The 23,682-nt window shown below is 41.4% G+C and overlaps 1 protein-coding gene across 4 annotated transcripts in view; it reads left to right on the top strand.

The window, feature by feature from the left end:
* ADGRA3 (adhesion G protein-coupled receptor A3) overlaps nucleotides 1-23,461 on the top strand; it is a 132,498-nt gene extending 109,037 nt beyond the window's left edge. For all 4 annotated transcript variants that reach the window (XM_070791228.1, XM_070791227.1, XM_070791230.1 and 1 more), the window contains 5 exons: nucleotides 6,777-6,901; nucleotides 7,959-8,082; nucleotides 17,673-17,818; nucleotides 21,849-21,944; nucleotides 22,080-23,461. In XM_070791228.1, coding sequence (XP_070647329.1) covers nucleotides 6,777-6,901; nucleotides 7,959-8,082; nucleotides 17,673-17,818; nucleotides 21,849-21,944; nucleotides 22,080-23,322 — 1,734 coding nt within the window. In that variant the 3' untranslated portion in view covers nucleotides 23,323-23,461. The remainder of the gene's footprint in view (nucleotides 1-6,776; nucleotides 6,902-7,958; nucleotides 8,083-17,672; nucleotides 17,819-21,848; nucleotides 21,945-22,079) is intronic.
* The last annotated feature ends 221 nt before the right edge of the window (nucleotides 23,462-23,682 follow it).

Genomic DNA, 23,682 nt, shown 5'->3' with positions numbered 1-23,682 from the left:
TTTCGTAATTACTCAGTGGTTGATGATCATTTTGTTCTTTGGCCCTGAAGGCCACATGAGTTATAGTTTAACTCCCCGCTTATTCTTTCATTCACAGCTGAAAGTATAATCAAGCTGCCTTGGATTCAGTTTCGGGACCTTCACCTTGGAGCCACGTTGGTCCCCCGATCCTCGTTTTTCTCTAAATTCTTGTGTCTCGTTTCTTATTCTCTGACTGTATTGAGCTTTCAAAAACCCTGCTTGTCAAGCTGGTCTTGATAGTTTTGGAGGCTTAAGTCCATGATCAAGAAGCTAGCAGATTATTTGTCTAGTGAAGGCCTGCTTCCTGCTTCATAAATGCTGTCCTTTCTCTGTATCCTCTTGTGGTGGAGGGGGCATGGGAACTCTCAGGTGTCTCTTTTATAAAGGGACACTAATCCTGTTTATAAGGGCTCCGCCCTCATGACCTAATCACCTCTCAGAGGCACCACCTCAAGATAATATCACATTGGAGGTTAGGATTCAACATGTGAATTTTAGCTGGGTGACACAAACATTTAGTCTATGGGCATGCCTTTTTCCCTTTTTTCTTAATGTTGTCTTTTTATAAGCAGAGTTTCTAATTTTTCTAAATTTTTTTAGTAGTTAATGGGTTTTATGTCCTATTTAAGAAGTCTTTGCTTACCCCCAAATTATGAAGTTATTTTCCTTTATTTGCCTTAAGAAGCTTTAAATGTGTTTTATCTTTCACATTTAGGTCTGTGATTCAACCGGAACTGACTTTTGTGTATGGTGTGTGTTCAGTTCAGTTGCTCAGTTATGTCCGACTCTTTGCGACCCCATGAATCGCAGCACGCCAGGCCTCCCTGTCCATCACCAACTCTCGGAATTCACTCAGACTCACATCCATCGAGTCAGTGATGCCATCCAACCATCTCATCCTCTGTCATCCCCTTCTCTTCCTGCCCCCGATCCCTCCCAGCATCAGAGTCTTTTCCAATGAGTCAACTCTTCGCATGAGGTGGCCAAAGTACTGGAGTTTCAGCTTTAGCATCATTCCTTCCAAAGAATACCCAGGGCTGATCTCCTTCAGAATGGACTGGTTGGATCTCCTTGCAGTCCAAGGGACTCTCAAGAGTCTTCTCCAACACCACAGTTCAAAAGCATCAGTTCTTCGGTGCTCAGCCTTCTTCACAGTCCAACTCTCATATCCATACATGACCACAGGAAAAACCATAGCCTTGACTAGATGGACCTTTTTTGGCAAAGTAATGTCTCTGCTTTTGAATATGCTATCTAGGTTGGTCATAACTTTCCTTCCAAGGAGTAAGCATCTTTTAATTTCATGGCTGCAGTCACCATCTGCAGTGATTTTGGAGCCCCAAAAAATAAGATCTGACACTGTTTCCACTGTTTCCCCATCTATTTCCCATAAAGTGATGGGACTGGATGCCATGATCTTCGTTTTCTGAATGTTGAGCTTTAACCCCACTTTTTCACTCTCCACTTTCACTTTCATCAAGAGACTTTTTAGTTCCTCTTCACTTTCTGCCATAAGGGTGGTGGTGTATGTTAGGAGGATTAAAATCTTGAAATGATTCCTTGTTTCTTAGAGGAAAAATTAAACAGACATAGTCTCAATTTTTTTAAAGACATTTTTAATTTTAAATCTGTTTAAAATTTTATTTTATTGCCAAACTCTTTTTAAAATACTTATACTCTGACAGAGGGAAACTGAGATGTTTTTCTTTGGTCTTCCTTCCATTGTTTAGATCTTGATGAGTTTAAACCATAATTAATTTATAATTATTATTGATGTGATGCCAGTAAATTATTTAAAACTGCTAGTGCACCCCACTCCAGTACTCTTGCCTGGAAAATCCCATGGACGGAAGAGCCTGGTAGGCTGCAGTCCATGGGGTCGCTAAGAGTCGGACACGACTGAGCGACTTCACTTTCACTTTTCACTTTCAGGCATTGGAGAAGGAAATGGCAACCCACTCCAGTGTTCTTGCCTTGAGAATCCCAGGGACAAGGGAGCCTGGTGGGCTGCCGTCTACAGGGTCACACACAGTCGGATACGACTGAAGCGACTTAGCAGCAGCAGCAGCAGCAGTGATCTTATATTTAGTAATTCTCAGGCTAAAACTATTGTATCAATCTCTATCAGGTTAATAAAAATTTCAAAAGCTCTTCTTCCGTTTATTTGGTTCCTTAATAATAAGTACTTTTGTAGTTTTTAACACACTTTTACATGTTTTAATATTCTCTGAATTGGTGCAGTTTATTTTGGTGAACTTTACTTTCCATTTTCTGGCCTGTTTTCTTAAATTTAGTAGTAGTAGTAATAACACTTCATTTGTGTCCGACTCTGCAACCCCTTGGACTGTAGCCCACCAGGCTCCTCTGTCCATGGGAATCTCCAGGCAAGAATACTGGAGTGGGTTGCCATTCCCTCCTCCAGGGGATCTTCCTGACCCAGGGATTGAACACACGTCTCTTATGTCTCCTGCTTTGGCAAGTGGGTCCTTTACCACTAGCGCCATCTGGGAAGCCCTTAAACTTTGCACCATATGTAAGAGTGACTAAGATCACCATTTAGTGATGGACTGTGGTTGAATAAGCACCAGAGGCAGACTTTTCCTATGTTATGTATCACGGTATTGCAAATGTGAATGACACTTTGTACTTTTCTTCCATGGGTGTCTCCTAGTGGCCATTTGGACAATGTATTTGGTAATTTTTTTGTAATGGAAGTGATTTGATTTATAAAAAGAGAATAAAAGCAAGAATCATGGGTTTCTGTGAAATTAAAGAGATTGAAGTCTTTTGATGTGTGTCTTTCTGAACAGGTAGATTTTTTTTCAGTAGAGGTATAATTGACATACAACATTTTATTAGCTTCAGGTATACAATGTAATGATTCAGTATTTGTGTATATTGTAAAATGATCACCACAATAAGTCTAGTTAACATCCATCAGTATACAGTTACAATTTTTTTCTCATATGGTATAAACTAGCTTTACTCTTTGAGCAGCTTTCAAACTTCTGTATTATTATTAACTGTAGTCCCTTGCTGCACATTGCATCGCCAGGGCTTCATTTGTTCTATATTTGGAAATCGGTGCTCGTGGACTCCTTTCACCTGTGTTTTTGTTACAGTATCACAAAGCCTCTATTTGTTGATGGATATAATTGAAAATAGTTTTAACTTAAGATTTGTACCTTACCTCTTTTGTTTTAGTCTTTAACTTCTCTTCTTTCCTATCCTGATCTTCTCAGTTGTCTTATATGGCCTTAAATTCTCTTACATTTTGTCATCAAGATACAAGATCAAGTTTTTATTAACTTGATTTGTCTCCTTTACACCAGTAATGGAGTCTGCAAACCCTGGCAAATATTTGATCCACAGGCCTGTTCCAGTCAGCTCTTATTTGTTTGTTTGATGTTCTAAATGCTGGAAAGCTAGAAATGGTTTCCAAGTTTTAAAGATTATATTTTAAGTGGTTAATAAGTACCTGCATAATAACCTCAATTTTGCCTTTGGCCTGCAAAGCTTGAGCTCTTAACTCTCTGGCTCTTCACACCTTGCCAGAGGTTCTCTTTCATTTAGAAAGGTCTATTTATTGTGACAACAAAAATGCCCCTGTGCGACAGTCAGTGGTACTTGCTCCTTCCTCCAGGACTACTTTGGAGTTTTAACATTCTGGGTCCTCTGTGTCAACATCCAGCTTCCTGCTCATGCTATGTCACATTCATTGGCTTTTGAGAAAACTGAATTCTTTTAACCATAAATATTGTATAAAATGTAAGTGAAAGAGGAGAGTGAAAAAGTTGGCTTAAAGCTCAACATTCAGAAAATGAAGATCATGGCATCTGGTCCCATCACTTCATGGGAAATAGATGGGGAAACAGTGGAAACAGTGTCAGACTTTATTTTTTTCGGCTCCCAAATCACTGCAGATGGTGATTGCAGCCATGAAATAAAAAGATGCTTACTCCTTGGAAAAAGTTATGACCAACCTAGATAGCATATTAAAAAGCAGAGACATTAATTTGCCAACAAAGGTCCATCTAGTCAAGGCTATGGTTTTTCCTATGGTCATGTATGGATGTGAGAGTTGGACTGTGAAGAAGGCTGAGCGCCGAAGAATTGATGCTTTTGAACTGTGGTGTTGGAGAAGACTCTTGAGAGTCCCTTGGACTGCAAGGAGATCCAACCAGTCCATTCTGAAGGAGATCAGTCCTGGGTGTTCTTTGGAAGGACTGATGTTGGGGCTGAAACTCCAGTACTTTGGCCACCTGATGAGAAGAGCGGACTCATTTGAAAAGACCCTGATGCTGGAAAAGATTGAGGGCAGGAGGAGAAGGGGACGACAGAGAATGAGATGGTTGGATGGCATCACCGACTCGATGGACATGGGTTTGGGTGGACTCCGGGAGTTGGTGATGGACAGGGAGGCCTGTTGTGCTGCGGTTCATGGGGTTGCAAAGAGTCGGACATGACTGAGTGACTGAACTGAACTGAACTGGCAGTTTGTCTGATGTTTTGTTGGATAATATCCAGCCACCTGTGTTTTTTTATTCTCTGCAAAGGCCTGTGGAAGTCAAGCATACACAGGTTCTGCCCCTTCCCCAGACCCTGCCAGATGAGATGACTGTGGTGTCTCCATTTTACTGTGGGGTAACTGCCCCAGGTCATACAGCTAGTGGTGGCAAAGTATTCTTGGAACATTTCCTGAAGGATTGGAAAACAGGCAGTGCACAGAAAGAGTGAAGAGACCACATCCTAGACGCTGAAAGTTTGTCCTCATTTATTCTCCATGGGAATAGAAGCTTTTCATAGAAACGAGGGAGAATCTGTCCACTCCAGCTAGCGTCTAACTGGCTCTTGTTGCCCCAGTCGTCTTTGAATTTCTCTTCTAACATTCTGGATTTTTAGCAGAATGCAAGTATTGATATGTTGAAACTGTGTACCATAGACCATGGGCATCTTACAAGGACAGGTTGTTCAGAATGGTGGCTGTAGGTTTCTGTCTTGTATTTTCCCTTTCGGGTCTTAGTTTATAGACTGTCAGCCCCCAAGAGATCCTGTGTTTCCCTGAATACCTGGTACTTGGCATAGTGCCTGGCCACGGTGGTCACCCAGCTGGCATTTATCAAATACGTAGATGAAGTACAGGCCTGTGACTCCTGACCGTGGGCTGGAGTGGAATTTCCCCTGCTGTGCCTCCAGTTTCTCATTAACTCTGACTTTTGTCAGGCTCTGTGGCCTCTGTTAGTCATTTGTTAATGATGAAGGATTTGCGAAGGTGTTCGGATAGATCTTTCTGGCTGTGTAATTATACACAATTGAGCACTGATTCTCCCCAGGAAAGTGTGCTGTTTCCCTCCCTCCTCCTCCTCTGTTGAGCCGTCAGTTTCCTCGTGTGTCTCACCCATTCCTTCCTGTCTTCACATCTTGGTTTTTCTAGTTTTAAGAATTATCTTAATAACTTCCTGACTAGAGATGCATCCCACTGTGAACTCCTTTCCACGTCCAGCTGTCATTTTCTAGCTTTCAGAATCGGTTTAGAAAGAGAATTTGGTGACAGGACCTGGTGAATCTGTGGCTTTGTCTCCTGACACCCTGGTTGTCTGGCTTGGGGTCCGGGGCCCCGGGAGAGACATCTTCCAAGCCTGCCCCAGTCCTTTGTCAGGAAGGAAGCCTTCAGGTGAATGGTGTTTTCGTTTTAGGACGTCACTGTCTGCTTTGTTTTAGGGAGAAGAGCCTTGGCAGCCACAAACTCTTTCAGATCTGATCTTCCCAGCCCTTAACCTCTTTGTGCCTCAGTTTTTTAAGCTATAAAATGGGACTAACAATATACCTAGCTTATAGGGTTATTCTGTGTAGGGTGCTGGCACGGTGCCTGGTTTAGGATAAATGCTCTGTGAGTGATCTGCTATTCTTATTTGTTATTACTGGTATTTGATCTCTAAGCGCTCAGTCACAGGGCTGCCCTTATGTTGATCAAACATGGTTGTGATCTCATTGTGTGTCTGAGGACCCTGTGACTTCTCAGCTCTTCAAGAGCAAGAATCATGGGTTAGCATTGCATCCCTGTCCTTCGCACAGTGTCTGGTCCCTTCATATTTGTTGAACTTGACTGCGGGAGGTTAGGCTTTATTGACTAAGAGATACTGCTGCTGTCTTGTACCTTATTAGCTGGTGAATATGCAGAGTGACACGTTGGGTAAAAGTGAAGTGCTAGTCGCTCAGTCACTTCTGACTCTTTGCAACCCCATGGACTGTAGCCCACCAGGCTTCTCTGTTCATGGGATTCTCCAGGCAAGAATACTGGAGTGGGTTGCCATTCCCTTCTCTCGGGGATCTTCCTGACCAAGGAATCGAACCTGGGTCTCCTGCATTCTTTACCGTCTGAACCATCACGGAAACCGAGGGCATTAAAAAGGCTGAAGTCTGTGGTTGACCTTCTAAATCACTGCTTTCCCTCAACACTACCATCAAAGGAGAGTCAGTGTTCACATTTATAAAGCAGATAGTCTGTTGTAAGAAGAGTGTGTGTGTATGTGTGCATGTATGTGTCTATACATACTACATGAGTAGTTAACACAGTACAAGTTAGGAGGGCATAGTAATGTGTGAGGAAAATGGCATGAAACATAGCCCTTGGATACAATGAAGAGATCCAAGGGCCAGAGTTCTCTTTATCGGTATATTTTAGCCCCTGAGAAAATCCCAACAACTTTGTGCAGAGCAGCATTCCTAGAATAATGCTTTCATTTTCCCTTCAGGATCTGACGGGATCCGAATTCTACACCCAGGCAGCCCATCTCCTGCACCCTGTGGTCTACACGACTGCTGTCATTCTTCTCTTGTGCCTCTTAGCAGTCATCGTCAGTTACATATACCATCACAGGTAAGAAATGAAACCGACTGCAGAGGCCTGTGGACGTTATTTCACATTTAATTAGGATAAAATGTTATCCTAATTTTATACCTAATTTAATACCATGCTGTCCTTCCAAAGTAAGGGCAGTTACTTCAGAGTACCTCCAGGCCTTCTTCATGCAAGTCAAGACATAAATAATAAGTGCACGTGGTGATAAACTCATCTTCTGCAGCGTCCAGTCATCCTGCTGGGTTTGTACCTGGCAAAGAACATGGGAAGTGTGTGTTGGGGAGTGGGGCATGAGGGTGAGGTCAAAGTGGAGCCTGGTTACCTGCAGAGGTATCTTCCTGAACCAGACTGTGGTATTATTTCTATTTCATAAATTTTTGCCTGTTGTGATAGTCTCTTTTACACATGGCATTTAAGAAAGCTTGTGGCATTTAAGTGTGGGATATGGTTTTTGTTAATTAGAGGCAAAGGTACAGAAATTTTTATTTTATGGTAAGATATAATGAACTGAAAGAATTTGCTAAGCAGAAATACATTTTCAAGAGGTTTTGCTAGAATGTATTTTCCTCTTTAAGCTGGACATATATGACATTTCTTGACATTTAGTTAAGAAACAAGGAGATTTTGATATAAGAAAGAAAGACTTGAGCATTTCATTATGAAAGGCCACGAGGAAATGCATTGGTTGTTTAGACCGTGTTATCCTAGTAGGTCAGGAAAAATAGAGATTGGCACCTTGTAGAAATTTCTGGGAAGCAAACAAGTAATCCATCTGTCATAAGACATCATAACTAACAAAAGCGGACGATTTCTTATTATGGAGAATTTGTGTAGCCTTTAGTGGATTGTAGTAGTTCCATTTGACTTGTCTTTTTTAGTGTATAAAGTTAAATGTTAAGAAACTGTATTGTGTTGAGGGATTTCTCAAAACCTGTACGTGTGTGTGATAGTATGTTTTAATAAAATGTTTGCACATTTACATTTGGCCTTGTATGAATTAGGTATGTTAACTTGGAGATGTCCAGCTTCAAGTATATTAACCCGAGTATTAATTTTTTCCCTTTTCTTTTAACAGTTTGATTAGAATCAGTCTCAAAGGCTGGCACATGCTTGTGAATTTGTGCTTTCATATTTTTCTGACCTGTGTGGTCTTTGTGGGAGGAATAAGTCAAACTAGAAATGCCAGCGTCTGCCAAGCTGTAAGTCAAAGTGAAAAAGTAAAATAAAAAAAATATACTGGTATTAAAAAGTAATTTCATATGTTTCATTGACTGTAAAAGGAAAATTGTTTCTTTAAAGCTTTTTTTCCTTAGCTAATTAAAGTTAACCTGAATGTTACTTAAATAATTCAGCAGTATACTTCAAGTTCTGAATTATAATTTCACAACGGATATATGACTTATGGAGCTTGTCTTTTTATCTTTGGGAATTTTGTGCTGCTTGTTATGTCTGTTATAATGACAAACGTTGAATTTTAAAAATTTATAAAATTCTGATATACCTGAAGAAGTAACATTTTATGACAGGATTTTAAAAATCTTATCTATTTATGGAAACAGGAATTATAAAGATTTTAACTATAAGATATAAAAACAAGAAACTTCCTAGGTATGGTAAATATGAAGAATTTAAAAATCTTCAACTCTTAATTTCAAGTAAATGATTACATATATAGCATTAGTAAACAGTGTTCTAATAGTATAAGTATAAAAAACAAAACTTTTTAACATATGAGTAGGAAATACATAAAATTGTATTTATTTCCATATTATTTTCTATGTGCATCATAGCAAACAGTGTCACATAGAAATTCACAGTTCAGATTACGTGGATATGGATGTCAGTTCTGCTTTTTCCAGTGTTTTTATAGGCAATTTGTTCAACTTTTTTTAATTGCAGATAATGAGATCTACCCTCTTAACCAATTTCTAAGTGTGTTGTATGGTGATTTAACTCTAAGGACATACAGCAGATCTTTAGAACTTTTTCATCTTGTGTGGCTGAAACTAGACCTCCGAAACGGCCACCTCCTGTATCCCTTCCCCTCACCTCCTGGCCCCACCATTCTGCTTTCTGTCTCTTTGAGCTTGACTTCATAAATACCTTATGTCAGTGGAATCATGCAGTACTTTTCCTTCCATGATTAACTTATTTCACTGAACATAATATCCTCAAGGTTCATTCATGTTGTAGTATGTCACAGGATTTCTTGCTTTTTAAGACTGAATACATATGTCATTGTATGCATACACCACATTTTCTTTATCCATTCATCTATCAATAGACATTTAGATTGTTTGCAGCTCTTGAATGTTGTAACACTGCAGTGAACATAGGACTACAATTATCTTTGATCCTGATATCAATATTTAACATTTCTGTGTCTCAATTTTCTCACCTGTAAGTTAGGAATAATAATTGAGTTGTTGTCAAATGATGAGACTATTTGCATTAGAAAAGCTAAAGTAATTTACAGATAAATTATTAGAAAAATAGGAAAACTTGTTTCCTATGTATGTAGTTTTTTTATGTAGTTTAATATACAAAGTGTGCTGCTAGTATGCAGAAATGTAACCAAGAGAAAACATAATTAATGAGAAGGTAACATTTATGTAGTATCAAAAAATATCCAGTACTTAGAAATAATAAAAATATTCAAGATTTGCAGGTAAAATTTTAGTGTATATTAAAGAAGACCTAAATAAATGGAGAAATACACTAGGTCCAAGGATAGGAAAAGTTAAAGTCAGAGAGGTAGCAGTTCCTCCTAAATTAATCTGTAGATAAGAGAATTTTTCATGAAACTCAATAAAATGGTCCTTAAATTTATATGAAAGTAAAGGAGGATCAGTGATAGTTAGGATACTTCTGAAAAATAGTAGAGTAGAAATTCTTCTTGGAGAAGGTGATGGCACCCCACTCCAGTACTCTTGCCTGGAAAACCCCATGGACGGAGGAGCCTAGTAGGCTGCAGTCCATGGGGTCGCGAAGAGTCAGACTCGACTGAACGACTTCACTTTCACTTTTCACTTACATGCATTGGAGAAGGAAATGGCAACCCCCTCCAGTGTTCTTGCCTGGAGAATCCCAGGGATGGGGGAGCCTGGTGGGCTGCTGTCTATGGGGTCGCACAATCGGACACGACTGAAGCAACTTAGCAGCAGCAGCAGGAAGTCTTCTAATCACCCAAACTGTTGAGGCTGTTGGAATTAAAAGTGTGCATCAGAGTAGGGAGAGATAAATGGATCAGCACAGTAGAATAGCAGCCTTGGAAGCAGACCCACGCAGAGATTTGGTATGAGACAGATGTTACGTGTCTCATCAGCTGGGTCAAGACAGACCATTGTCCAGTTAAGGGAGCTGAGGAAAATCTATGTGGAAAAAAAGATTAAAGTGGATCTGTACTTCATGCCATGTTAAAAAAGTCAGCTTTGGGTAGATTAAATATTACAAGTCTAAACGAAAGTGTTAAAATTTATATTAGAAAATATCATAATCCTTGGGATAAGGAGGGATTTCTTAAATATGACTAGAAAAGAAAGAATGTACTTTTGACTAAAAATATCTTTTTCTTTAAAAAATAAAGATTCGTAAGGAAAGTGAAAAGACAAGTTCCACATTAGAAGACACTATTTTCAGTACATATGGGCTTCCCTGGTGGCTCAGATGGTAAAGACTCTGCCTGCAGTGCGGGAGACCTGGGTTCAATCCCTGGGTTGGGAAGATCCCCTAGAGAAGGGAAAGGCTACTCACTCCAGTATTCTGGGCTGGAGAATTCCTTGGACTGTATAGTCCATGGGGTCACAAAGAGTCAGACACGGCTGCGTGACTAAGCATATCACAGCATGAATTCTCAATACATAATTACTGACAGAGCATTAGAATTAAAAAATGTATATATTAAAAACTAATCAGTGAGAATGCCACAAACAGCCCAGTTGGAGAAGTGGTGAGAGTGACAGGCATTTCATAAGAGAAGAGACACAGGACCAGCGTACACGGCATTGGTGGTGACGGAGATGCAAATTCAGATCGCTACCATATTATGCCTTTTCTGTCAGCAAAAATTAAGCCCGGCAGTGCCAAGTATTGAAGAACACGTGGATCCACATATTTTATACATACTGGGTAGGAATGTAAGTGGATGACTCCAGGAGCTCTACCTTATACAGGTAAACTTTTACACAGTCCCACTACAGGGCTTAGAGTAAGTGCCTGTGAATATTCATAGCAGCAGTCTACACCGTAGCGGAAACCTGGAAGCAACCCAAGTGCCCATCACTGAGAGAGTGAATGAATAAATGCTGATATTATGCAAGAGTCAAAGTTAATGAATTACAACAAGGCGTAGCAGTGTGAGTCAGTCTCAGGAATATAAGTGAAAAAATTAAGTCCCATAAATTACATTCATCCTGATATTTTTCTTTATAAAGACAAACATAACTAAAATGAAACAGCATACTTTTAATGAAAACACATAGGTGCAGTAAAATCTTAAGAAAGAAAGCAAAGGGATGATAAGCACAGGATAAACGGTGATGATACCTTGGGTGCAGGGGTTCTTAGGTGCTGATACAGGCTTTTGTCAAGATCCTGCCTTTTGTCTTATTGATAGGTTCATGGACACATAAAAAACTATTTAAGAAACTAAATAAAGGCAGGCCATGCTTGTGTGCTCGGCTCAGTCATTAGAATGTGTCATTAACCTAAGGCTGATGATGAATCCAATATTTTCTTCATGTAAAACAGTTTCAAATATGTATGTGTGTGTGTATATAGGAATTGTTGAGAGAATTAAATGACTCCAGAGTACCAGGTATACAGTAAGTGCTCAGTAATGTAAGCTATTATTATGACGGTTATTGGTATAATTATCTCTTAGCTGTGCAGAATATTCCCCTGTATTAGGGCCATTACTATACATCTGAAATCAAACTTGTTTGAAGCCTACAAGAAGTTAGGTAATGGATCCCAAATCAACTTAATAAGTGTACAGAAGATAGTGCTTCTCTTTTCTCAGTGTTTTCTCCCTTCTTCACCTGGGTGACTCCCACTTACTTTGTAGGTCTCAGTTTACTGTTTTAGAGATGCAGTCCCTCCACCTCTTCCCCTCATTATCCTAGCTGATTAACATTCCATAGTGCCTGCAAAACTTTATAATTGACTAGCATTTACCTATTTGTTGTCCGTGGACTCGAAGCTCTACAGGGATGGGGATTGTACTGATTCAATTCACCAGTGTTCATCCAAGAATCAGTATAAGACCTGAGACATAGTAGGTGCTCAGCAGATACTGGGTAAATGAACAAAAATGGCCTCTGTGTGCAAATAGTAGAACTCATTCAACCCTGGAGTTGTTTTGAACATAGACTATTAGAGTACTCAACACACAATGGTGGTAATAGTCTCAATTCTGTCTAAAAATACTCATTGATTTCTGGAAGTAGACACATAAATTTATTTTACTAAGGAAATGAACAGAAAGAGGCCATAGTAGAAATGACTGCCTTTCATCATCCTGAATGGTATTTTATACCATTTCTAGAATGAAAAGGATAGGAAAGTACACTGAGTTTTCAGGGCCTCAAGAATGAATGTCTATTAGGTAAAGAATTACCTGAAAAAGTGTGAGGTGGGCAGGCTTCTAGATGTTTTCATATGTTGTTTTCTTCTGTTTTTTTTAGTGTTCTTCCTCTGTGAAAGACATAGCATCATTCTTATTATTTCTGACTCAGACATGACTTGCTTCACTTTATGTTTCTAATACTTATTCAGTTAGTAGCCAGCTGTGTCTGCCAGAACAGCCTGTGTGGCTTGTCTCTTAACCTCAGTTCCGTTCAGTTGCTCAGTCATCTCCGACTCTTTGCGACCCATGGACTGCAGCATTCCCGGCTTCCTTGTCCATCATCAACTCCCAGAGCTCGCTCAAGCTCATGTTTGTCATGAACAAACCTAGTGGTGGTGGTTTGTTCATTCAGTTGTGTCTGGCTCTTGTGACCCCATGGACTGTACCTGCCAGTCTCCTCTGTCCATGGGACTTCCCAGGCAAGAAATGCTGGAATGGGTTGCCATTTCCTTCTCCAGGGGATCTTCCCAACCCAGAGATCAAACCTGGGTCTCCTGCATTTCAGGTAGATTCTTTACCTACTTAGACACCTGGACAGTCCCTTAACCTAGTAGGGGCTTCATGTTTCTTCTGCAAAATAATGGGGTGGGCTCGTCTTCCATCTCTAAAACTGAACCCTGAAGCGTGCATCTTCTACATGCATTTCTTAGGTGCACATGATTGGTGTTGTCTTTGGCATATCTCCCTTTTAGAGCTCATGTATTTTATGAATGGTGTGAACAGGTTCTAATGCAGTTTCTTCCCTGAAGTAATTGGCTGAGGTTATTAAAGGCCCCACCAGCCAGGGACTTCCCACTCTGGTTCTTATGTCATCCTTTCTGGGTGGTGCCATGGGTGCATGCTGTAGCCTTGAACTTTCTTTTGCAAAAGGAGCCAAAGGGAAACTGAGAAGTTGAGTGATAGAGTAGAAGAGGCTGTTGACTCAGCAGGGTTTGGAGGAGATCTGGGTTCTGGGTCAGGATGTGCTGCCAGATAACTGTGTGATCGTTAGTTTTTGGTCCTTGGTTTCCTAGCTATGCAGTGAAAGGATTTGGCTACAAATATTTAGGATACCATGTTGCTCTACCACTCCACGATTTCATCTGTTAACTATTGTGCCAGCCGACCTTCTCAGGTGTCTTCTGGTCTGTTATCCAGAGGACTGCTGCACGGGCACATAGGATACACAGGGAGATTCAATCCATGGATGTTAAGAGCTTTCTACTTGCCAGCTACTGCAAGTATGTTATGTTAACTTTCACATTAACCCTAGGAGGTAGTTCTTACTCATATTTTATTAGTACAGAAATTGAGTCTTAGAGAATTGAAATAACTTGCCCCAAGTCTAGGGCCTTTGGGTGGCAGAGCCCTGATTCAAATGACAGTCTCTTTGAGTATTCCTTGCCAATCCCCACCCTTAACACTGCCTTCTTATTATTGAGGACCAGGATGATGTAATAGAAGAGTCTCAGGCTTTGGGTTTGAGTTGCTGCCCCACCACTCTCCATGTGGCCTCTAGAGGATGATTTAACTTCTTTCAGCCTCCATCTCCTTGTCTGTAGCACTAAACAAATTGTGACACTAAGAGGATAAAATAGAAGCACATAAAAAATTGTCTAATACATTTTGGCATACATAGCAGGCATTCTGGAGAAGGCAATGGCACCCCACTCCAATACTCTTGCCTGGAAAATCCCATGGACGGAGGAGCCTGGTAGGCTGTAGTCCATGAGGTCGCTAAGAGTCAGACACGACTGAGCGACTGCCCTTTCACTTTTCACTTTCAGGCATTGGAGAAGGAAATGGCAACCCACTCCAGTGTTCTTGCCTGGAGAATCCCAGGGACGGGGGAGCCTGGTAGGAGGCCGTCTATGGGGTTATGGGGTTGCACAGAGTCGGACACGACTGAAGTGACTTAGAAGTAGCAGCAGCAGCAGCAAGCATTCAGTAGTGGATGCTCTTAATTTTTATATGTATTCATATCAGACTATGAGTATTAAAGATGATTTTTTTGCACACTTGCTGTGTACGCTGCATTATTATAGGTTTTGTTGGTGGTTAAAAACCCAACTGTTAAAATGTCTCATCTCTGGTATGTGAATGTTTATGGTTAGGTAACATATAAAGTCCAACTCTTCAAGATAATTTTTTGTATCCATTTTGCACCTTTGAAAATTGATATCTTGAGGTAAGGTGACTTTCTTAAGTTCTAATCTGTTGCATTTAATGAATCATTTACATGCCCTATAAATTAGATTATTTCCAAACTATTTACAAATTTCCCACATGTATCTGATTTATTTGGGAGAAATTGTGACAGAGAGGTTGTATTTCAAGTATAGCCCAAGTGTCCGATGGAGAATAAAATAGGAAGCACATATGTGTGCTCAGTTGTGTCTGACTCTTTGTGACCCCATGGACTGTAGCCCACCAGGCTCCCCTGTCCATGGGATTTTCCAGTCAAGAATGCTGGAGCGGGTTGCCATTCCCTTCTCCAGGAGATCTTCCCAACCTAGGGATCAAACATGCGTCTCTTGCGTCTCCTGCATTGGCAGGTGAATTCTTTACTGCTGAGCCACCTGGGAATCCCAAAATAGGAGGCAACTTTTTCCAAAAGATAGGAATACCATTGCTGCTAGACTAGATCTCAGTGCCTCCTTTATTCTGTCTTATGGAACGTTTGGTGATTTGCTTATGTGACTATTACCAGGTACCATTAGACCCCTAAAATTCCACTATTGGTAATAATTGTTTAACTGGAAGGCTTTAGTATCTTTTAAGTATGAACACTTCTCTGCAAATTTTGAAATGCCATAGGAAACACTTCAAAATCTAAAGGTTGAGTTTTACCTATTAGATCTAAAACAAGAAAATTCTCCATCTTGCACCTCCTGTGTTGAAAATATTTTTAACTTCTGTTTTGAAGTTTATTTGAAGCCTTGTCTCATTCTTTTGACCTCTACATCGGAGAAAACTGTAGAAGCAAAGGATACCATTTTGAGTCAATATCATTGATTGGTTTTGAATGTTTTGGTTTTTATGCACCAAATCCAATTATACTATTTTTATTTACAACATTTGATGTGACACCAGATAGCTCAGAGGGTTATTTTATGCTTTTTGTTCCACTTGCATCGGTAAGCTTTGCTTTTCTAGTGCAGTGAGTAAAACTAATAGGAACCATGGAGCAAGTTTTCTGCGTAAGAAGAAGAGATTGTGAGGACTTTCCTGGTGGTCCAGTGGTTAAGAATCCATGTTTCCATTGCAGGGAACATAGGTTCGATCACTGATTGGGGAACTAAGATCCCTTGTGTTGCAAAACACTACCAAAATACAAATAAATAAAAATTAAACAAATTTTTAAAAGATGAAGATACTCTGACCCTCTGGTTCAGCCAGGCTGGATCACCCTCTTAGCCCTTTCAGCCATTGAGAGGACAGTGACTTCCCTGGACAAGTGACCACCCTAGTGTTTGCCCTGCAAAATAATCTGTGTACTTCCATGTCACCAAGTTTAATGAGGTTCATGTCTCATTAACATGAGCCTTAGACAGCAGTCTAGATTGTTCTGTTACTTACCTAGGATTGATGATGTCAATTTGATTTTCTTGAGATTGTAGAGTCATCCTTTTTGAATTAAAAAAAAGTTTTTTTTTCCTTGGAAATTTTCATTGATAGAAGTTCATGTGTAATCATTGTGTAAGAAGAAAGGATCAAAAGATAGAATTAGATAAGAAAATTGAATTATGTCCTTGCTGCTCCATGCATTTATTTTTCTTAAAATAGATTTTAAACCTCTCTTACCCCATATTTGTCTATCTAGAATTTTATTTCTAACTGCTGTTGCTTCAGACACAGTTCACAAGGTGAACGTGCCCCCCATCATCCCTCTGGGAGGAACTCAATGTCATCACTTACCTATATTGCAGTTCTCCATCACCTTTTGAGTACTTATTATGTCCCAGATATTGTGCCCTTTCAGTCCCTACAAAAACCCCTAGGGATGCTTATGGATGGATAGTCTTTCTACTATTCACATGAGGAACATTAATTTCAAGAATGTTTACGTTATTTTCTTAAAACCATACTCATAATAATAATAAAGATATTGCTGTATTTTTAATCACATATAATGTACCAGGCAAAGTGCTAAATGCTTTATATAGGGTGTCCTATTTAAAGCCTTATGGTACTTTAATATTATCCTCAGTTTACAAATGAGAACAGTGCTTGAGATATTCTGCGAGTTTGCTTAGGTGTCACAAGGGGTAGATTCTGGTTTTAAAACCAGGCAAAATTGTTAATTCCAGAGCTCACTCATTTCAAATAATCACCGATCTGTTATACTGCTTGCTTGCCATCCATTTTGATACATAAAAGCTGTGAATTAGAACTATTCAGGTCTCCGACTCCAAAGTTTATTCTCTGTTGACTGTGACTTTTGCCCTCCAGTTACCCTTGACGTCCCCCTGATAGCTCAGTTGGTAAAGAATCCACCTGCAATGCAGGAGACCCCAGTTTGATTCCTGGGTCGGGAAGATCCCCTGGAGAAGGGATGGATAGGCTACCCATTCCAGTATTCTTGGGCTTCCCTTGTGGCTCAGCTGGTAAAGAATCAACCTGCAGTGTGGGAGACCTGGATTCGATCCCTGGGTTGGGAAGATCCCCTGGAGAAGGGAAAGGCTACCCCACTCCAGTATTCTGGCCTAGAGAATTCCGTGGACTGTATAGTCCGTGGGGTTGCAAAGAGTTGGACAGACTGAGTGGCATTCGCTTTCACTCTCACTTACCCTTCACCTCTGCATTCCTCTTTAAAATAGACTTTAGGAACTCGACTCTAATTTATAGCATAGCATCTATGAGAAACATGGCTTTGGTTTACTGTTGTCTAGGAGTGAATTCCATGGTATGTTTAGTGTCATCTTAGGTATAAGTTGTAGTCCATGGGCCTCCTATATTCAACTATAGATTCAGTCTCTATTATACGCCTTTTAGAGTGCTTTCTTTGTTCATTAGCGGGCAAAGGAATGGATCGGTAGAATATACCTTCGTACAGTTTCTGAGTCAGATATTCAAAATAACTTAGCAGTCTTTTTGAGGAAGCTTACTGGCAATTATTATATTTTGATTGTAAAGGGGAATTTTTTTTTTTTTTCATTTTAGTTCATGTATTCTTCTTTCCAGGTTGGAATAATTCTTCATTATTCCACTCTTGCTACAGTACTGTGGGTGGGAGTGACAGCTCGGAACATCTACAAACAAGTCACTAAAAAAGCTAAAAGATGCCAGGATCCTGATGAGCTGCCACCTCCACCAAGACCAATGCTCAGGTATCTAATATCTTCATGTACTATCTTCTGTTAAATGTCCACACATATGAAATTTAATGAAGTATGGCCATAACAAAAAATTGCTGAGTGAACTTTGGAACGTGGAAGAATAGACTTGTAAGCAGCCTTGCAGCTGGGAGTTCTTTGTGAAGTTTTGTATCCTCTCTTGTCTTTCTATCTCATCTAGAAAGTGGGAATGATTCTCTTTCATAGACTTGTTGTGAGGCATAAGTGACTTAATGTGTAAAGCACTTCAGACGGATGGTACTGGCCATGGAATAGACTCTGAAAATATTAGTTTTTATTTCCTTGAGGTCGTTTAGTAGATTTCAGTCTTCTCAAGTATGTATCAGTGTCATTATTCTCCAAGAAAGAAAAAACAGTTTTGGTGTCGTGCTATTCCTAATATCATAATTTAAATCAGTTGTCAGTGAATTATTATTCTCAATGGGTAGAAGACCTGTCCTTGAGGTCTTTACAGTCTGTGAGGAGACAGGTGTGAGAAGAACTACTGTAGCTGTGTAAGAGCTGGAGTGGAAGTACATTCTCTGAAAGCGCCAAAGAGGAACTGTAATTCTGAGGGGTCAGGGAGAGTGGGGGGCTATTAAGAATTGCTTGACTACCACATAAAGGGCAGAGGTGGCACTTCAGATACAGGATCATATTGCAAGCTGAACAGATTTGAGAAGTGCGGTTTGACTGTGGCTGGAACCTAGGGTTTATGGTGTAGAGTAGCGTGATTCAGAGTAAAAGCTGAGTTTCAGGTTTTAGAGGGCCAGATTAAATTGTGGGCTATACATTAGAAGGCCCAAAAGTAGGAGACATCTACAGATAATTCTGCTGAGGTCATTAGGAGATCCTCATGAGTACTGCATAGGGTCTTTTGCCCATTTCAAAACTGGGAAAGGAGTATTTCAAGGCTGTGTATTGTCACCCTGCTTATTTAATTTATATGTAGAGTACATCATGAGAAACGCTGGGCTGGATGAAGCACAAGCTAGAATCAAGATTGCCAGGAGAAATATCAATAACCTCAGGTATACAGATGGCACCACCTTTATGGCAGAAAGTGAGGAAGAACTAAAGAGCCTCTTGATGAAGGTGAAAGAAGAGAGTGAAAAAAACTGGCTTAAAACTCAACATTCAAAAAACTAGGATCAGGGCATCCAGTCCCATCACTTCATGGCAAATAGATGGTGAAACAATGGAAACAGTGACAGATTTTATTTCCTTGGGCTCCAGAATCACTGCAGATGGTGACTTCAGCCATGAAATTAAAGATGCTTGCTTCTTGGAGGAAAAGCTATGACAAACCTAGACAGCATATTAAAAAGCAGAGATTTTGCCGACAAAGGTCTGTGTAGTCAGTGCTGTGGTTTTTCCAGTAGTCATGTACAGATGTGAGAGTTAGACCATAAAGAAGGCTGAGTGCTGAAGAGTTAATGCTTTTGAACTGTGGTGTTGGAGAAGACTTTGGAGAATCCCTTCGACTGCAAGGCGATCCAACCAGTCCATCCTAAAGGAAATCACTTCTGAATATTCTTTGGAAGGACTGATGCTGAAGCTGAAGCTCCCAATACTTTGGCCATGTGATGTGAAGAACGGACTCATTAGAAACAACCCTGAGGCTTGAAAAGATTGAAGGCAAGTGGTGAAGGGGGTGACAGAGGACGAGATGGTTGGATGGCATCAACGACTGGGTGGACATGAGTTTGAGCGAGCTCTGGGAAATGGTGAAGGACAGGGAAGCCTGGTGTGCTGCAGTCCATGGAGTCACCAAGAGTCAGACATGACTGTGTGACTGAACAACAGATGAGGACTGCCACCGGCACAGTGGCATGGAGGTTAGAGAGGACACGTGTTCAGGAACTTGAGGCAGTTTCTCTAGGAGTGATGACTAGCTGCATTTGGGAGCTCTGTATGGGGATTTGAAGGTGGCTGCAGGTTGTCTGCTCCAGTTGGCTAGGGTCCTTCTGCAGATGGTGCATCCATCAACTGAGAAAGTCACAGAGGAAAAGTGGGTGGGGGGACCCAGGGAGGGTAAGCACAGGGGAAGTGGGCTCACCCATACTTTCTCATGGAAATTCTACATTTGGGGAGTCTAGTGCTCAGCAGAGAGGACACACTCTGTGTCCCCTTGACAGGACAGGAGATGTGTTAACATGTGTTCATTGAAGCACTGATAAGGAATGAGCTCTCCCAGGGAAAAGTCAGCTAACAATGATCCCTGGGCCATATCAGTGTTGAGTAGATGGGCCATAGCAGATAAAGGGAAGAACTGAAAGAGAACATTGAAGATTGAGGGGAGAGTGGTTCAGTGAGCGGCAAGGGACAGAAGGAGTGCTTGGCCACAGCCAGATTCTAGGATGCGATTTGACACCCCTGTCACTGGTGTTAAAGGACCTGAGGGTGATGGTGTTTGGCCAGTAGACAGGGATCCATCCTCATGCAGCTGTTTGTTTCTGTTGGGTTTCCTTTCTGTTCGGTGATTAAAAACACAAAGGGTTTAGTAAAAGGCAGCCTGAGCGCCAAAGCCTATGTAGTCCTCTGTGGCTGGTAGGTACACCCTTTGCTTTAGACGGTCAGGTTCACCCTGTAGGCTGCCGTCCTTTCCCTGAGTTCTGGAGCTTAAGGAAACTCAGCATCTGGGCTACATGGATGATGGGCAGGGACTTTTCCTGAGTCTGCTGGCCCCAGAGAGGGCAGTTTCAGTAGCATGGTAGCTTGGAAGCAGTGTCACCTCACAATAAATGTGAGGCACATGTTGGTGCTGTTGTTTCCAGGTGTTTGTCACCAAAGGGAGCAAGAAAGAAGGTGGTAGTTGAAGGAAAGTTTTAGGATGGAGAAAACGTGAACATACACATAGGCTGGAAGGAAGAAGCAGTGGAGAAGTAGATTTAAAGCTTTAAAGTAAGAATTAGTTGGTAGCAGGCAGTCCTGGAGTGGAGGTGGGGAAGGAGTGGCAGAGAGTACTGTGGAACTCGAGACAAATTTGGGTGAACTGGTGCTTCTTTGTCAGGTCAGAAGCAGCTATGAATTGGTTCAACAGGAAGAAGGACAGGGTCACAAATGCTGGCCTTCCTCTAATCTGTGGAATAAAAGACATAGTTATAGTTTTATGGGAGTAATTAGCTGTCTTTTTCAGCAGTAATATCATATTGAAGATTTTTAGTACCCATAAGCATGACTAAGAAAAAAATATATGGGAAAATGCATTGTGAACATTGCCTTTATCAAGCCAATTCAGCGTGTGGACTGTGTCTCTGGACTTGGCAAATGCAGAGTTAAGACTGGCGTACCCAGGGGTAGCTCACCAGGCCAGGAAGTTCCCTAGGATCTTTTCAGAGCACTCAGAGAAGCTGCTCCTCTCTGCCCCAAAAGTTGTTCTTCAGAGGACCAGCTAGCACTCCGTCTCCCTCAGTTCCTCCCAGCAGGTCTGTGGGCAGTTGGTGAGGAAGGGCCCAAGCGCTGTGGGCAGCTGGGATCCAGGTACCTTCCTTACCTCCATTTCAGCTGACTGAGGATAAGCATACATAGCAGCAGGACATTAGATCTAGCAGGTCCTGCTAAGCATTAATATGCAGGTCTAGCCTGGCATTAATGAATAAACGATGTTGTTACATTTTTAGTGTGAACAGTGGCATAGTGGGATCTTCAAGTCCATTTTGCAGTGGACTAACTTTCTGCTCCACTGGCTGAATCTAAAAGAAACAAGTATAAGCCAAAGCCCTACCTGCAGGAACTGGGTGTTACTTCGCCTGCCCACAGGGTGGCAGAAGCTGATCAGCTTTCCTTCAACTCAAACTTGGTAGATCTTCCGCTTTTTTAAACTAAAGAAATCAAGAATAAATAAAAACTTAAAAAAAAATGTTACTGTTAACAAAGGAGCCTGCAAATGTTAACCTCTCCTGAATTATTGAAATAGTGACTAATCTTTAAGGAATAACTTCTGCAGAAATGAGATCCTACAATGTGTACACCTAAAGCAATTAGATTGATGAGCTGTTGTTTCCATCATTGCCCCTACTAGGTTCTACCTGATCGGTGGTGGTATACCCGTCATAGTTTGTGGCATCACTGCAGCCGCAAACATCAAGAATTACGGCAGTCGGCCAAATGCACCCTAGTGAGTATTCAGTGTTCTCTTTGTACCTGAGTTGGTTCCTTGAACTGTTTCCCAGGAACTAAAGCTTACTGCAACTTCTTAAACACTTTCTTGACATATGGAGCATTTGAGCTGGTTCTCCGTTTTCTTTCCTAGTTGCTGGATGGCGTGGGAACCCTCCTTGGGAGCCTTCTACGGGCCCGCCAGCTTCATCACTTTCGTAAACTGTATGTACTTTCTCAGCATATTTATTCAGTTGAAAAGACACCCTGAGCGCAAATACGAGCTGAAGGAGCCCACCGAGGAGCAGCAGCGGCTGGCAGCCAATGAAAACGGAGAAGTCAATCATCAGGACTCCATGTCCCTGTCCCTGATTTCCACATCGGCCCTGGGAAACGAACACACCTTCCATGCTCAGCTTCTGGGGGCCAGCCTTACCTTGCTCTTGTATGTCGGCCTGTGGATGTTTGGGGCCTTGGCTGTTTCTTTGTATTACCCTTTGGACTTGGTTTTTAGCTTCTTTTTTGGAGCCACGTGTTTGAGCCTCAGTGCGTTCATCGTGGTTCACCATTGTGTCAACAGGGAGGATGTCCGGCTCGCGTGGATCATGACTTGCTGCCCAGGACGGAGCACCTATTCAGTCCAGGTCAATGTGCAGCCCCCCAGCTCCAGCGGGCCGAGCGGGGAGGCTCCCAAGTGCACCAACAGCAGTGCAGAATCTTCATGCACAAACAAGAGTGCTTCGAGCTTCAAAAACTCCTCCCAGGGCTGCAAATTAACCAACTTGCAGGCTGCCGCGGCCCAGTGCCACACCAATTCCCTACCTTTGAATGCCACGCCTCAGCTCGACAATAGTCTGACAGAACATTCAATGGACAATGATATTAAAATGCATGTGGCGCCTTTAGAAGTTCCATTTCGAACAAATATGCACCCAAGCCGCCATCATAAAAACAGAAGTAAAGGGCACCGGGCCAGCAGACTCACGGTCCTCAGAGAATATGCCTACGACGTCCCCACGAGCGTGGAAGGCAGTGTGCAGAATGGCCTGCCGAAAAGTCGGCTGGGCAGTAATGAAGGACACTCTCGGAGTCGGAGGGCGTACTTAGCCTACAGAGAGAGACAGTACAACCCCCCCCAACAAGATAGCAGTGATGCCTGTAGTACGCTTCCCAAAAGCAGCAGGAATTTTGAAAAGCCTGTTTCAACTAGTAGTAAAAAAGATGCAGTAAGGAAGCCAACTGTAGTTGAACTCGAAAGTCAGCAGAAGTCTTATGGCCTGAACTTGGCCATTCAGAACGGACCAATCAAAAGCAGTGGGCAGGAGGGACCCTTGCTGGGTACGGATAGCACTGGCAATGTGAGGACTGGGTTATGGAAACACGAAACTACTGTGTAGACTTGGTGGGCTTCCTGGGCAAGAAATCCATATAAACTGTGATAGTCACATTCCTTTAAGCTATGAACATGTAAAAGCAGACTGTTTACAGCCACCTTAGGGATTCAAAAGAATTTTGAATAAACTTTTAAGTTTTGGATTTTGTGTATTTTATATCCCCCAAGTGTTGCATTTTTATAAATTTTGGAAAAAGCCTCTAAAACAGTGTTTCACATGTCAAAGCACCAGCAAGACATTTTGGGAATCTGAAATGTAATTTTCTTGAAATCTGTACTATCTACTTAACGTTTCAGGCTTGTATTTAATACAATAAATAGGTGTTTGTCATTGTGTCAATCTTACATTTTTGCATTTTACAGT

The sequence above is a fragment of the Bos indicus genome, chromosome 6, assembly GCF_029378745.1.
Source record: "Bos indicus isolate NIAB-ARS_2022 breed Sahiwal x Tharparkar chromosome 6, NIAB-ARS_B.indTharparkar_mat_pri_1.0, whole genome shotgun sequence".
Lineage (NCBI taxonomy): Eukaryota > Metazoa > Chordata > Mammalia > Artiodactyla > Bovidae > Bos > Bos indicus.
Note: the sequence above shows the minus strand (reverse complement) of the source record. Positions and strands in the feature narration are given on the sequence as shown.